The sequence below is a fragment of the Lupinus angustifolius genome, chromosome LG10, assembly GCF_001865875.1.
Source record: "Lupinus angustifolius cultivar Tanjil chromosome LG10, LupAngTanjil_v1.0, whole genome shotgun sequence".
In the NCBI taxonomy this organism is placed as follows: Eukaryota; Viridiplantae; Streptophyta; class Magnoliopsida; order Fabales; family Fabaceae; genus Lupinus; species Lupinus angustifolius.
The window spans coordinates 2,601,140-2,615,672 of NC_032018.1; the positions used below are offsets into that span (position 1 = coordinate 2,601,140).

General features: G+C 33.8%; 3 protein-coding genes across 8 annotated transcripts; 2 read left to right on the forward strand and 1 right to left on the reverse strand.

Annotated features, from left to right (window-relative positions):
• On the forward strand, positions 431-4,575 carry LOC109358677. Of its 6 annotated transcripts, none has more exons than XM_019603057.1 (6): positions 431-823; positions 1,340-1,404; positions 1,520-3,193; positions 3,328-3,472; positions 3,796-3,831; positions 3,862-4,575. In XM_019603057.1, the coding sequence occupies exons 3-6, from the start codon at positions 1,541-1,543 to the stop codon at positions 4,452-4,454; spliced, it is 2,427 nt and encodes an 808-aa protein (XP_019458602.1). In that variant the 5' UTR covers positions 431-823; positions 1,340-1,404; positions 1,520-1,540; the 3' UTR covers positions 4,455-4,575. The 6 variants fall into 6 exon arrangements, with proteins under 6 accessions (XP_019458602.1, XP_019458599.1, XP_019458598.1 ...); XM_019603054.1 differs by having other exon boundaries at positions 431-653; positions 789-823; positions 3,796-4,575; XM_019603053.1 differs by having other exon boundaries at positions 3,796-4,464; positions 4,502-4,572.
• LOC109358605 (protein LIKE COV 1-like) lies at positions 6,003-9,710 on the forward strand. Its single transcript, XM_019602931.1, has 7 exons — positions 6,003-6,254; positions 6,844-6,896; positions 7,684-7,793; positions 8,204-8,371; positions 8,465-8,562; positions 8,864-8,990; positions 9,242-9,710. Exons 1-7 carry the CDS (start codon positions 6,105-6,107, stop codon positions 9,337-9,339), a joined length of 804 nt encoding a protein of 267 aa, XP_019458476.1. The 5' UTR covers positions 6,003-6,104; the 3' UTR covers positions 9,340-9,710.
• Positions 10,000-13,593, reverse strand: LOC109358604 (pentatricopeptide repeat-containing protein At5g21222-like). Its single transcript, XM_019602930.1, has 4 exons — positions 13,521-13,593; positions 12,049-12,945; positions 11,363-11,677; positions 10,000-11,076 (listed from the first exon to the last, which is right to left on the reverse strand). Exons 1-4 carry the CDS (start codon positions 13,521-13,523, stop codon positions 10,213-10,215), a joined length of 2,079 nt encoding a protein of 692 aa, XP_019458475.1. The 5' UTR covers positions 13,524-13,593; the 3' UTR covers positions 10,000-10,212.

Here is a 14,533-nt window from a genome sequence, read left to right on the forward strand (position 1 = left end):
GGTAACTGGCTTCATGATTTAGTTTTCTTTCACTAATTAGCTCAATTTTTCTATATAACACTGAATTTTAAATAATGTGAGACTCCACCTAATTTATTAATATGGGATTTGAGCCATTAAGTATGAGGTTAACCATATCTATGCAATTATTGAGAGAAGCTTACACTTAAATATGTCATTGTATTATGTAAGATTAATCTCTTTCTAATTGAGTGGTAGCATATGCAAAAAGTTCAATCAATTTAAATTAAATTGAAAATATCTAATTAAAAGACTATAAAAAATATAATATTTATATACTATTGATGTAAATTTTATAATAATCGTTGAATCCTTCACTATTGATTTGATATATATTTTTATCATCATTAATGCATGATAGTTGATACATTTCTATAAAATAAAGTAGCTCATAAAATCACCTTTTTCCAATTTCTGGTTTTCATTTCTGTGATGACTGACACTACCTTTTTTCCTTTCCCTCTTTTGCCTTTGACACAGCTTTGATTCTTTACCATTCTGCACCAACATGCTCCCATTTCTCACTTCCATAATCTTTTCATGGATCTCATTGTCTCAGCAACATGAACCTACCCATTTAACAAAACAACTATAGTATTTCATCTAATCTTCCTATTTTGGAAACTCATTTAGTTTAGTGTTGTTCTTACTTTCTTAACCTTCTCATAAAAAGTAATTCTTTTTGGATCTAACTATCTTGGGTCTTCACTACTTCACCATAAGACTGTCGTTTTCTGATTGGTTTCATCAGTTTTTATGTTTTTAAGGTTGCTGGGATTAAAAGCTGAAAATAGAAACAAGGGTAAGTGTTGTGTGAAACCACGGGTTATAAGCTTTTGTGATTCTAGTTTTAACTGTTGCATTTTGTTTTATGTTTTGTGGGTTTTTGAAGATGGAAATTGAGAATAGTGAATGTGTGGTTTCATCAATTTTGTGGAAGAGAATGAGCAAAAAAAGTATAAATTTTTATTATCTGAAATGGAAATTTGGACAAATATCACAAAAATATTTCAGCTTGACAATTTAATCATGAAAATTATGATTTTGTGTAACTAAAGTTCATTTTTTGGCATCATTTTCAATTCCCCTCTTATTTCCTTTTCTGATTTCGGTGGAGAGTTGCTTACAGATCTTTCTCTCTGGGGGTGTGTATGCTTCAAGAATCTAATTGGGAACCTAAGCAAAGAGTTCAATATTCAAAATTCATAGGCTAATGATATAGGCTTTTATCTTTGTTTATATAAATCTTGATTTATGTGCTTATTAAATGGGATTATTATTTTGATGGGGACTGATTAACTAATTGTATATGTTTCAGTGGGACAAATAGGGATTCTTTTGTCTGATGCAGACAAACTGTGAGATCCAAGAGAACAAGGCCATGTAAGTATTCTATGTGATTTTTAATAACAAAATTGGTGTTTCTTTTCGTTGTTATTTGTCAGAATAAATAATTAACCTCTTAGTTTGTTGATGAAATTTCAAATCTGTGTGGCAGAATACACCTCAGGACTCAATCATGTATAAACCATTCATGACATGTGATGATCCAAAAGGAGTAGTTGAGTGTGGTACAATAAGGAGATACAGGACCAGTTCTAAGAAAATGAAGGACAAGACAAAAGGCCGGAGGCCGGCCGAAAACTTAGAGACTCAAACATCAATGACAAGCAAACCGGACAAAGAGGAGGGGCTCTCAAAAGGGTCAACAGAAAAGTCTTTTGATCCATCATCTTTGCAGCTTATGGAGGTATCAAGAGGGGCTCAAAGGTTGAACAACGTGATTGGTTCATGGTCTAGAGGGCGGAGTTATGATGGAGGGTCTGAAGATATAGCAAAGGATTTGTTGAAAGGAGCTCTTGATCTTCAAGAATCTCTAGTGATGCTTCACAAGGTGCAAGAAGCTTCGCAAAATTTGGCTCGTTTGAAGAGAAGGCAGAATGAGAAATCCGAAAGAGGCAGAATTGATAAAAGGATGATTGATAGAACACAAAGGCCTTCGTCTTCAGCTGATGGTTCTTCAAGTAGTTGCACTGAGGAACTTAAGAAAGTGATTAAAGAGAGTTTGGTTAGACAAAATGTATTTCCAAGAACAGCGAGCACTCAAGCATTGGATTCAGCATCAGAATTTCCGTCTACAAACTCAAGCCAATCTTTTGGTGTTCAAACTGAAAGGCTTTCTGATTTTTCTTTTTCACCATCAACTTCAACAAAGGAATGTAGACCGAGTCTGGTTGCAAGGCTGATGGGTTTAGAAGAAGCCCCTGCAAGATCATGTCCAGCTGTTATGCTAAAGCAGTTGGAGAGTCAAAAGATTCAGAATCACAAGAGACCTGTATTTGAGATAGATTTGCCCAAGGTAAGAAATAATAATTCTATTGCTGGGAAGGTTAATCCCGAAGGATACAAGACCGTGAGAGAAATTCTTGGGACTACTCATTACAGTGGACTTCTGAAGAAGAGTCCTGTAAGAGAGCCCAAATTTCAGGTCCATCATAATTTCAGCGATCTCCATTCCAGACAGTTTGATGATTTACCACCCATTGTACTCATGAAACCTCGGTATGCTGCATACCGGGAATTTGTACCAATCCGTGAGCCAGTTCCTTCAGAAGAGTTATCCCATAGAAAACTAAAAGCAAAAGCAGTTCCTTCCAAAACATTCAAACCAAGAGAAGGTTCCATCAACACAGGAAAAGAAATGGAAGAATATGCATCCAATAGGCTTACCAAAGAGGAAAGAACTAAGCGTGTCAAAGAGGTTGTGGATCTGGATGAAAAAGAAATCAAGCCTGTGGAAAATGTAAGGGATTCAAGAGGCAAGTTAAAATTGCATAGTCATGCTAGTCACAAATTACAGCCACTGGCAAGTGAAAAAGATGATAAAAAAGCTAAGTTGAGAACCATTAGCGGAAAGCTACCAGAAAAGGCAATCTTGAAGCCTAAGATTATGACAAAATCTCAAGATCAAGGAGAAACCAGCTCTACAAAGTCGAGGAAGCCACAAAGTAGGTCCAGAATTTACAAGAATGATATTCCCTCCAGAAAGAGCACTGCTTCAAACACCACCTCAAAGCCGAAGAATCAAAAAATTATTATTTCGAAGGAGCAGAAAAAGATTCAGATGAAGAAGCAAAGGCCTCTTGCTGAGCCTGAAGCAGCTAAGCCAGTTGTAAGTCTACTTTTACTCTCATATTTTGTCCATATGGAATGTAGTATATTAGAAATTGAAAATAGAGTTTGGATTATGTAATCTATGAATGAAGCAAGTCCTTCAATGTTTTAACTCGCTATTCTTCTGCACAGGATGAACAAATAAGAGAAGTAGGAGAAGAAAAGATTATTGATGTTTCTTGTGAAGATGATTGCACTGAGATTAGAATCATTACTACAATAGCAGATGATCTCACAATCGAGCATGAAGTAGATGCCTTTGCAAATAATGTTGTAGGTAAGTTTCTCGAGTTATCACTTATGCCACATATTAAAGTTAAATGATTGATAGCAGTGCATACATTTTTACACTGAATACAAGGGTGCCTTGGAATAGTTTAATTAATCGTTCATTCAAGAAGCGCAATAAGAGTTTGTCACATTACAGCTTATGACCCTTCTACAAGCTCTTTTTAGCTTATTTCAATATGCTTGTATGATAAGATAAGTCAAAATAAACTCTTTATAAGCTCTTCCAAACGTCCCCCAAGTCAGTAGCCTCTTCATAAGTAATGAAGTAACTGGTTATGCGACTTATTTCACCCTTTTGACATATTGCAGAAGATAATAAGCAGGTCCATAGTTGTTCAGGTGATAATAATTTGATGCTGAAGTCTGGGCATGAAGATGACGCTATCCCGGCAGAGGAATCTCATGACAGCATCAATCGCTATGAAAGTGAAACCGATCACAAGCCTGACAAGGAGGGGTCTGAGGTGAAATATTTGTTGTTAACGAATCAATCATTTATCGGCCATGCGGAGGAGCTCCTCAACCTTGACTTGGATTGTCCTAGGAACCTACAAAAAAATGAAACTAATGGAATAGCCAATGCCAGACTCTACTTGGATTGCGCAAATGAACTAACTGAGCGTAAAAGCTTTCAAGAGTCACAACTAGTTTGCCCCATATCCCTAACTTATGCAGGGAATTCTTCAAGAATACTCACCTCTTTAAGCAATTTGGTTGAAGAAATCCATAATGCCATTAAGAATCTGACATCTTACAGTGGAAAAAATTCCCGGAACAAACGCGCTGCATCAGATAGTATCTATGCAATGATGGAGAGAGATATGAAGTGCAATATTGGAATGATAAATGGAATATGGAACTCAGGTTGGAGGCATGGATATTCTGCAAATGAAGCTGAACAAGTTGTGAATGAAGTAGAGAACTTAGTTTTTAGTGCATTAATTGAAGAGGTAATTGTAAATTTATGATTACATCTTTTTGAGACAAATGGATATAAGCCTTTAGATATCAACCATATATCTTCATAATGTAGATAAGATCTGATTAAATTAATACAAGATAGAAGAGTTGAACCCTTTGGCTGCATAATTTTGCTGTGACAAGTTATAATACAAGTACATTTTGTTTATTTAATGTGCATTCTTTGGTCTTATATGTTAATTTGAAGCAATTGAAAATGTGCTAGAGAGTAGAATCATTGTTAATGCTTATCTGTTGTAACTTTCATACATTACTATTTATTAATATTTTTTAGTACATTGCCTACTTCATAACAAGAATGCATTGTGATGCATGTAATGTGTTGTAGAATAATGGTGTTACTTGATCTGTATATAATAATAGGCTGTTTACGCGTGCTCACTACGTATATGCTCTCCTCAAAAACCAACACTATGCACTAAGCACTTTTTGTCCTTCACTCCCAATTTTTTTATTTTATCTATGTTATCTTTAACCCAATAGATTTTAATGACTAGTATCTCAATGTCTCCATTGGTTATATAGTTAAGGAGGGTCAATTTTTTAATTGACTAATGTTCACCAATTATTATATTTAATGTATAATACATGAAGGCTTCAAATATGACTAAAAATTAAGATAATAAAACTAAAATGGCAACATATCCTTTTATAAGTTGAAAATTGCCTTAAGAGTAAATATTTTAAGGATATTGTTTAGGGATAAAAAAATGTGTTATTGAATTCATTCAACACATCCCAATGTATTAAAACAACGGTTTTCAACCTAGAAATATATTTTATATTCCTTGAATAATGTTTTTAAGATACTCATTAACATTATTAGAATTTAATGTATGATTATGTTATGACTTAAAATTACTGATAAAACTTAATCCAAATAACTAATTGATAAAACAGGAGAGCATAGTAGCTTAAATTTGGGCTATGCCATTATTGTTGTCATTTGCAAATTGATTTTTGTAGGGAAAATAATTAGAAAATAGTAATATTTATAAAAACAAATAAGAATTAAAAACTCTATTTTATAATAATCTATTGTTTTATTTATTTCATTTAATTTTTTTAAATAAGAGGATAACTAATCGAAATTAAAAATATATTTTCACTTTTCTTGTCCTCCAAAATTACCATGTCCCTCACCACTTCACTTACATAATAGTTTTGGAACTATAATTAGCATTTTTCTAAAACATAACGATCACTAAATGTTATAAGCATGTCATTTGACAAGAGATGCATTGGTCTAAAATCCAACATGAATTTGGCCTAAAAATCAATACCCACACTTAATCCCCAATTTTCTTATGTCATTCAATATTATAATTATTAACATTGAATATTATAATTATTGTCTGTTTTGAAATATGTATGTAAATATGGTAAATCATTATATCATTCTCTCTATTAGCACACCTTATCTGAACTAACTTTGACTTTTTATATTTAAAAAATTAAATAACAATTATTATTAGCAATAAATACAAAATAATAAATAAGTAAAGAGGAAAGAAGACCAATCAAAGTTTGAAGAGTATATTGCAGTTTCGATTTCTCAGAGAGACTAAACAGACACTGTTACAGAAGCGAACAGTAGCAATAGCTTTGCGTTGCGAACTTCAAAACGGCGTCGCTTAATGGACGATGAAAAATCCCAAATCATAATGGCTACTAGAGACAGAGATCGAGAGCTTCTCGTCCCCGTCGCTGATTCCGCCGGCGACGGTGGCGCTACCTTCTCTAAGTCCTCGTCTTCTTCCTCTCTTTCTCATCATTCTGGCAATGAGGTGATTTATCTCTTGCTTCAACTGAATTAGGGATTTCATTGAGTCATGAAATCCAATTTTCATAAATCTATTTTGTGTTTTTTTCCTTCAATTTGATTAATCTGGATGTTGGTTTAGGTGATTTACTTGAAAGTTTAGTTTTTTACCTGGATTGGAATTTTTGTTGTTGTTAATAGATGAACCAATAAGGGAATATTTTTTTCTTTTGATTTCACAGCATGCCTGAACTAATGCTATGTTTTTTAGCACCAACAATTTGGTTTTGCAAAATAGTGAGCAGTGCTTAAATTCTATATAGGGGAAGATTTTAAGTAGATAACTGTTTCGGCTAGTATACATGATGTATGAAATTGATTGATGCCACAATTAGAAACAGAGTGAAGCATTGTGGTGCTAGCAATAAGGTTTATGATGGGGCAGTCATGACTTGCATTCATATATATTTGAAGTGAATGCACCTTTTATTTTTGGATGATTTTGCGTGCTGAAGAAGGTTTATCTCACTCTTTTAGTTACGTATGAGGATTATCTCTGCCTTGTAAGTATTTGTCTGACAGATTGTTATTTCTCGTTTCTGCCAATTTTGTAGACTTTTATCAAAGTTGTTAGGAGCTGGGCATCAAAGAAGTTTATGACCGGATGGTGCACAATTCTTTCTTCAATCCAATATCTTGCTATTCAAGCCATTGATTTTATAGTACTGTGTTATTTTATTACCTATTTATGTTTCCTAAAGAAATGTCTTTTACAGCTTTAGGCTCTTTAAATTATTAAAAATCTCTGATATAAAATTCGTCTACATTTTTTTCCAATTTTCTACTAGCACCCTGGTGTTCATGGTGTCTGTGTCACGAACTGAAAGTGACAGTGCATAATAGTTCATGGTGTCTAGATTCTAGAATAGGCCGGCCAAATGCACGAGGCTCCCATCTTATAAGCTTAGGAAGGGTAAATATATGCAGTCTTACCTCCGTAAGTGGAGTAGCTGTTTCCAGGATTTGATCTTGTGACTTCTTGGTCACTAAGCAACAACCTTACTGTTGCATCAAGGCTCACCCTCTTTGCTTCTAGTGTTCTAGAATCTGGACCATAAATCTCCAAATCAGTTGATGAACCAACTAACTAATTTATAGTCCTCTTATGACTATTCCCTAGGTGATTATAACAAATATGTGTAATAAACTCATTGTGATCATATTACTTGTTTAAAAAGAAGATAAAATCAGGTCATCAAAGATACTTGCTTCAAAATTTTCCTGCACCTATCTCTCTGCCTGTACACATCCATGTTTTTCAGAGTTACGTTTCTGCCTCATGATCACCTGAATTTATTACGACCTTTGGTTGCTTTGGCCTTTTCAAACTTATGAGGTAGTTTGTTTCTCTGCTATTGTGTATTGATGATAGCTTGCTGCTTGTTCTTTTGTAGTGTTATTCTCTTTCCGATTGCAATCACCTTCTATATAACATGGTGGTTCATTCATTTCGTGGATGGATTCTTTTCCCCCATCTATGCTCAACTCGGTATTGAAGTTTTTGGTGAGTGCTTCTATTTTATGGTAGTTCACTATTAACCTTTACTAATGGAAAGTTGTGCATAACAAAAGTCTTCTTCTCTGTGAATCTGTGTAATTTTTGCTTGTCTGTGATCAACAACTAAGTTTGTCTTGTAAAAAATAAATTTTTTTTTGCATGATGCTGCTAAGAATATATCTATTTAGTTTATTGGATGTAGATTTTAACATTTTTCTTTCAATGGTATTATTTTATTTATGTTTTTCTATTTTCGCTTTTCTGATCTTGTGGGGTAGTGTTATTGCAAAATGAAGTGAACAATTGAGCAACAAAGCTAATTCAGTTAATTGTATTGATAATAGATATACCATCAACTATGTTTTTCTGTAATGCATTAAACATGTTGACATTATTTGCTAATACTTCTTTGTCAGGTCTTGGATTCATAACTTCCATAACTTTCATCTTCTTGGTTGGGGTTTTCATGTCATCATGGTTGGGTGCCTCTGTCCTGGGCCTTGGGGAGTGGTTTATCAAGCGAATGCCACTTGTTCGCCATATTTATAATGCCTCCAAGCAGATTAGTGCCGCTATCTCACCAGGTGTGTGTTTTTTGCAAAATATTTTTCTTAATTGTGATACCATCATTTTCTTCATTGGGTGAGAACAGTTTGTGTTGATGTGTATTTTCACAGATCAAAATACACAAGCCTTCAAAGAAGTAGCCATCATTCGACATCCACGTATTGGTGAATATGCATTTGGATTCATCACCTCATCTGTTGTCCTTCAGGTTTCTAAGCAACTTCTCTGTTTGGTGGCATTTAAGATTGCTTGAATTGGAGTTTGTCTTTTATGCCATGATGCTCCCTACTTTAATAGTTCATCATTACTGTAATTTCGGTTATTTTTTATGGAGCTGTGTCAATCAGGCACGAAATAATTTTGAATATTTTATTGTTTCATGCTTGTTGATAGTATGATAATCTATGTCTTGCTTGTAAGATATAACTGGAAAGTTATCTGTGTTTATCAATGTTTCATTCACCATTACATGCTGAAGTTAGTTTTATTTATTTATTAATTTTTTACAGAACTATTCTGGAGACGAGGAGCTATGCTGTGTCTATGTTCCAACCAACCATCTTTATATTGGTGATATATTTCTTGTCAACACCAAGGATGTCATTAGGCCTAACTTATCAGTACGTGAAGGAATTGGTGAGTAATTCGGGTTGTTACAATTATTGAAAGTCTTCAATTACAGAAGTCAAAGAACCTTATTTATTTAGTTTGCACCACAGTACAACAACAGATAACTATTGAAGGGCCAGGGGGTGAGTCAGCAATAATAGTTGCATATACACTTGATTACATATTATATTTGGTGAACACCAAAAGTAACTAAAGAATTGTACCTGAGTTTTGTCCTTATAACATATGCTATGTTTAATTTATTTGAAAATTTGCAGAAATTGTGGTTTCTGGAGGCATGTCAATGCCACAGACCCTACAAACGATTGATTCAGGCATCATCCCAGGGAATATAAGCAGACACAACAGAAGCTGAGAGTGAAGGGTTATAGCACTTTTTTGTCATAATAATGCCTTGGCATCATATGGATCCATCAGAATGAAAATGTAATCATTGCGTGTTGAGAATGCAAGTAATGAATGTACATTTTGGTTGCTGGGAAAGTGTTAGATTCTGATGGCATGTGTAACATTGGTTTGTGCAACAGATTGTAGAATTTAGCCTTCATTTAAAAATATAGTTTGGGTAATGACATGCATTTAAAATTCTTTTTAACTACTTTGGTCAATCCTTGAGAAAGAAGCAGGGTGGGGATTATTTAATTGTAATCAATTAGTTTCAACCACATCTTAAAGTATATGTAGTTGTCAAGATTATTGATTTATATGTCTGTGTTTCATTCTTGACTTGTGATGTGTGTTCTCAGGAAAATCATTCCATAAATTAGAGCTTATTTTTAAATCTTCTTTATTTTTAAATCTTCTTTATTTTTAATCAGTTCACAGGAGAAGCTTTGTTTAATTTTCCTTAATTCTAGGTGTAAGCTCTTTTACTTCTGATCAATGAGGTACTTCATTGAGATTTGTCAACATACACCATCATTTTGTTGTACAAAAAGTAAGATCTACTGACTCAGATAGGCATTCCACTAACTAACTTTTCATTTTCATTAACATATAAATCAATGCACAAGAATTTTGTTTCGAGTTACATTATTTGAATATCAGAATCCAACATCTTTCTCTAATACATGATACAAAGCTATTACATTCTCTTGCCTTTTTAGGTTACCTATGCAACTCCACTATCAAATTTTAGAGGAAAACCATAGATGTCTTCTTTGATGTCCCAAAATTGTAGTTCAAGAACCATTGTTGTTTTTGTTAAATCACATCATTCAGCTGAAAGTCAGCTCCTAAGTATATTGGCACCACTTTTTCTACAACCACCAATGAAAGGCCTAACAAATTGGTCTGGAGTTTGTTGCCTACATATAATCAAAGGCTGTACCCTAAATGAACCTGAACCTATGGAAATGGCAGCAGCATTCTGCATACTGTCAAATGCTTTGACTATCATCTTCCTACGGCTTCTTATGCTTCCATTAGCAGCTCTTTCTGGGTTTATTGGTAGTACAAAATTAGATGGTGAAGCACTATTTCTATGTGTCTTAGATGTCTTCTCCATGTTCTGTACTGCTACCTTATGGATTCTGAAATTTACATCTGCTTTTGTATCATTTAGTATTCGGTCAGCATCAATAAAGGAACCAGTGGCACGCCAAGCATCAGCAACCAGTTGCATGGTGGTTGTTTCAGGATGAATACCCTTCTCTTCCATAGTCATAAGTAATTCTTCTGCTTTCCATGGCTGTTTTGCTTTTCCATACCCGCATATTAAAGTTTCATACGTTTTCAAACCTGAGGGAATTCTCATTTCATGCATTTTTTCATAAAGTCTCACAGCATCGTCCATTTTGCCAACCGAACACCATCCACTGATGATGGTGTCGAATATCACAACATTTGGTTTCACACCATATTTGCTCATAGAACTCAGTAGAGCCTCCGCTTTATTCGGCTGTCTAGCACATACATAGCCTTTTGCAAGGATGCTATAAGCATGGATGTCAGGTTCTATCCCAGCCATCACCATTTCATTGAAAAGCTCCTCGCAATTCTCCATAAGCCCTTCTGAACTCCATGCATTCATGATGATGCTATATGTTATCATATCTGGTTTGATCCCAAATTCCTTCATCAATGTCAGCACCTGGCCATTTCTCATTTGTAAGTTTGTAATTCTATCATAATACATGAACTGAATAATTATAGCATACAAACCAACAGCGTACAAATATAAAATTAACAGACAACAAAATATTTATCCTGCTATTGTAGTTATGCATTAGCCAAAATAAGTGGAGGAAGAAAAAGAAAAGACCCATGGTTTTCATGTATCCATAAGATTCAGAAGATTTAACAAACTAAACCTCAACGAGTAGTAATTAATGCACACAAAAAAAATCACATGAAATGTAAAAGATATCAGAACTCACCTCAGCAACTCCATTTGCGTCTTTGTTTTCTAAATATCCTTTGATAAGAGAGGTTAGAATTACAACATTTGGACGCAATCTCAGATCCTTCATTCTATATAGAAACCTCAAAGCATTCGTCATATTGCCTTCCTTACAATAACCACTTACTATGATACCACAAGTTTGTTCATCAGGCTGCACTTTGTTGTCCTGCATATTTAGTATCAACCTTTCAGCTCTCTCAGTCTCACCATTCTGAGAATAAGCCGTTGCCAGTATGCTGTAAGTGACAACATTTGGTTTGATCCCAGATTCATTCATCAATTTCGAAACCTGACCAATTTTCATTTGTAAGCTACATATTTGCATCACAATACAGGACACTAAATAATCATATAACGAAGTTATATAAACATAAAATGAGCAAACAAAAGATGATTCCTCTAATTTTTTTGTTCGGTTAAAGCTGTCTTAAAGTATTTGTATGGATACTGGGTTACGTTCCTTCAGCTTGTTCAATGAAAAAGTGGAAGCAAAAAGAAAAGACCCTTGGTCTTAAACTATCCATCACTTTCAGAGGTGTCCAAGTGTCAGACATGTTTATTGAGGTGTCTGAGAAAGGTGAAATATATTGTTCACTTTTTATTAAGTCAATGCACTCAAAATATACTGATCTTTTATAAGTATAAGATATTAGAACTCACTTCAGCTACTCCATCCATGTCTGTATTGTCCAAATAACCTTTGATAAGAAAGTTGAAAACTATAACATTTGGATGCACACCAAGCTCCTTCATTCTGTATAGAAACCTCACTGCAGCTGCCATATTTCCTTCCTTGCAATAACCACTTACTATGATACCACAAGTTTGCTCGTCAGGCTGCACTTCTTTGTCCCGCATAATTAATATCAACCTTTCAGCTTTCTCAGTCTCACCATAACGAGAATAAGCCGTCGCCAGCATGTTGTATGTAACAACATCAGGTTGCATGCCAGAGGCCTCCATCTTATTCACGACGTTCCATGCCTCTTCTAGTTTCTTATTTGTACACAAGGCTTGGACGAGATGATTATATGTTCTATCATTAGGTTTCAAATAAGTTTCCTCCTCCATCATCTCTAGCAATTTCAAAGATTCATAAGGTCTTCCAACCCTTCCAAATCCTCTGATAAGGGTGTTATATGTACGAATTATAGGTGTACAATCACGCTCCTTCATTTTTTGAAAGATTTTCATGGCTTCGTCTACCTTGCCAGAATCAGCAAAAGCATAGATCATGGCATCGAAAAGCTTCGCATCAGGCTTCATGCCAACCTCTTCTACTTTAGAAAGAAGTAAAGGAATGGACTTGAAATCCTTCTGGCTGGACAAGGCGGACACAAGAGTTATGTATGTTACAAGAGTTGGCCTATGTCCTTCTTCTGTTAATCTATTGAAGATGGCCTCGGCTTCCTGTGGCTTCCCCCTTTGGATCAAAATATGCATTGATTTTGTTTTTGAATAAACAATTTTACAACTGTTGTTCCCATTGCAGACGCGACATGGAGATTGATTAATATAGCTCGATTTTGTTTGGTTGTTCTTATACTGGTGGTGTTCCTGTTTCAAAAATGCCAAAAGTTGATGATTAATTTCTATAATAGTTCTTGTGAAAGCACCAGTAGTTGTTAATGACTGTGTTAACACATGACATTAGACAGCATCCAATGTATCAAAACAAATAATTGCTTATGCCATAACTACTCCAGAATACAACTCGTATTCGAGCGGATAACTTAGGTTTTTTGTTGTCACAATAACAAAGGGTTTTCGGATTTATGAAATTATTTTATTTTTTTCTACTCTGATTTCGTTAATGACTACAAAAATGCAGGCAGATTGAGAACAGAAACAGAATGAAAATGGAGTGGCATTTATGTAATTTTAATGAAAACATAAAACATTTTCTTTAACCAAATAGGCCCTATAACATTCATAAAATGTTATCAAATAAGAAATATCATTGATCATCCATGTCACAAGCATGAAAAGACAGATTCAACACTGGTTTACCACAAAATCATAGATTATTGAACAAAGCTCTAACAGGCATTGAAGAAATACAGAAAATGTGAAGTAATACAATTTTATATGTGAACAAAATGCATAGCATCATTCTATAATTTAGAATATACCATGACTATGAGTGAGTGACAAACATGCAACACTTTTATTGCACTTGAGGGGTCCCTTGTAGTTCACTGAAAATGAAGAAAATTAAATACAATATATTAGATTATTAAATAATATGAAACAGAAACAAGGAATTGAAAAAGAGAGAATATTAAGCATTACCAGATAAGTGGGGTGCTGAAAAAGTTCTGCTTTTTCTTTCCTCTGTTACTAGAGACAGCTCGACTCAACAACTCTTATCTTATTTGAGTGCACATCAAACCTAAACGCCCTAACCGCTGTTTTGTTATTATTTTTATTTAATTTATAAATTTAATTTGGTGAAGGAATTTGCCTTCATAATAAAATGTGATATATATACATTATCAGTATAAAAATTTATAAATATTGTCGTAGCTAAAAAACATCACTAATTCTCTAAAACTCCAAATGCATGTCAATATCATTTTAATAAAACAATTTACTTTCTTTCCATTTTCTTTCTTATTAAACAATTAAAACAATATCATATTTTCTAGTAACTTTTTCCACATCATATATTTATCCAATTTTTATTTTGTGAACCAAATACAGTGCAAGTCTATCAACAAATTTTATTCAATGGGTATAAGTTCTACTAATTTCTTTTTCTAAAATAAAATAAAAGCATCCCTAACACAAATTTTTTATGTGAAGAAATAAATACATTTGACTATACAAATATTTTCATATTTTGTATATTTCCTTTCAAACAAAACCAACATTTTTCAAGGATACTAAAAAATTCACCTATTCAACTAAGGTCTCTTATGAGTGACTTAGACTGTTAATATCTTTCTCATTCACAATTGTCTCTTGAATTCATATTTGTATTTGCAAACGGATCCTTATTCCTCAAAATTGTTTTCCATATTCTTTCAATAATAACATTATTTCTTAAACGTACTTGTACCTTAAGGGAATTCTTAAATTATTGTTTTCCATATTCTTTCTATAATGGTGATTTCTTAAAATATACTTGTAACATTATTTATGT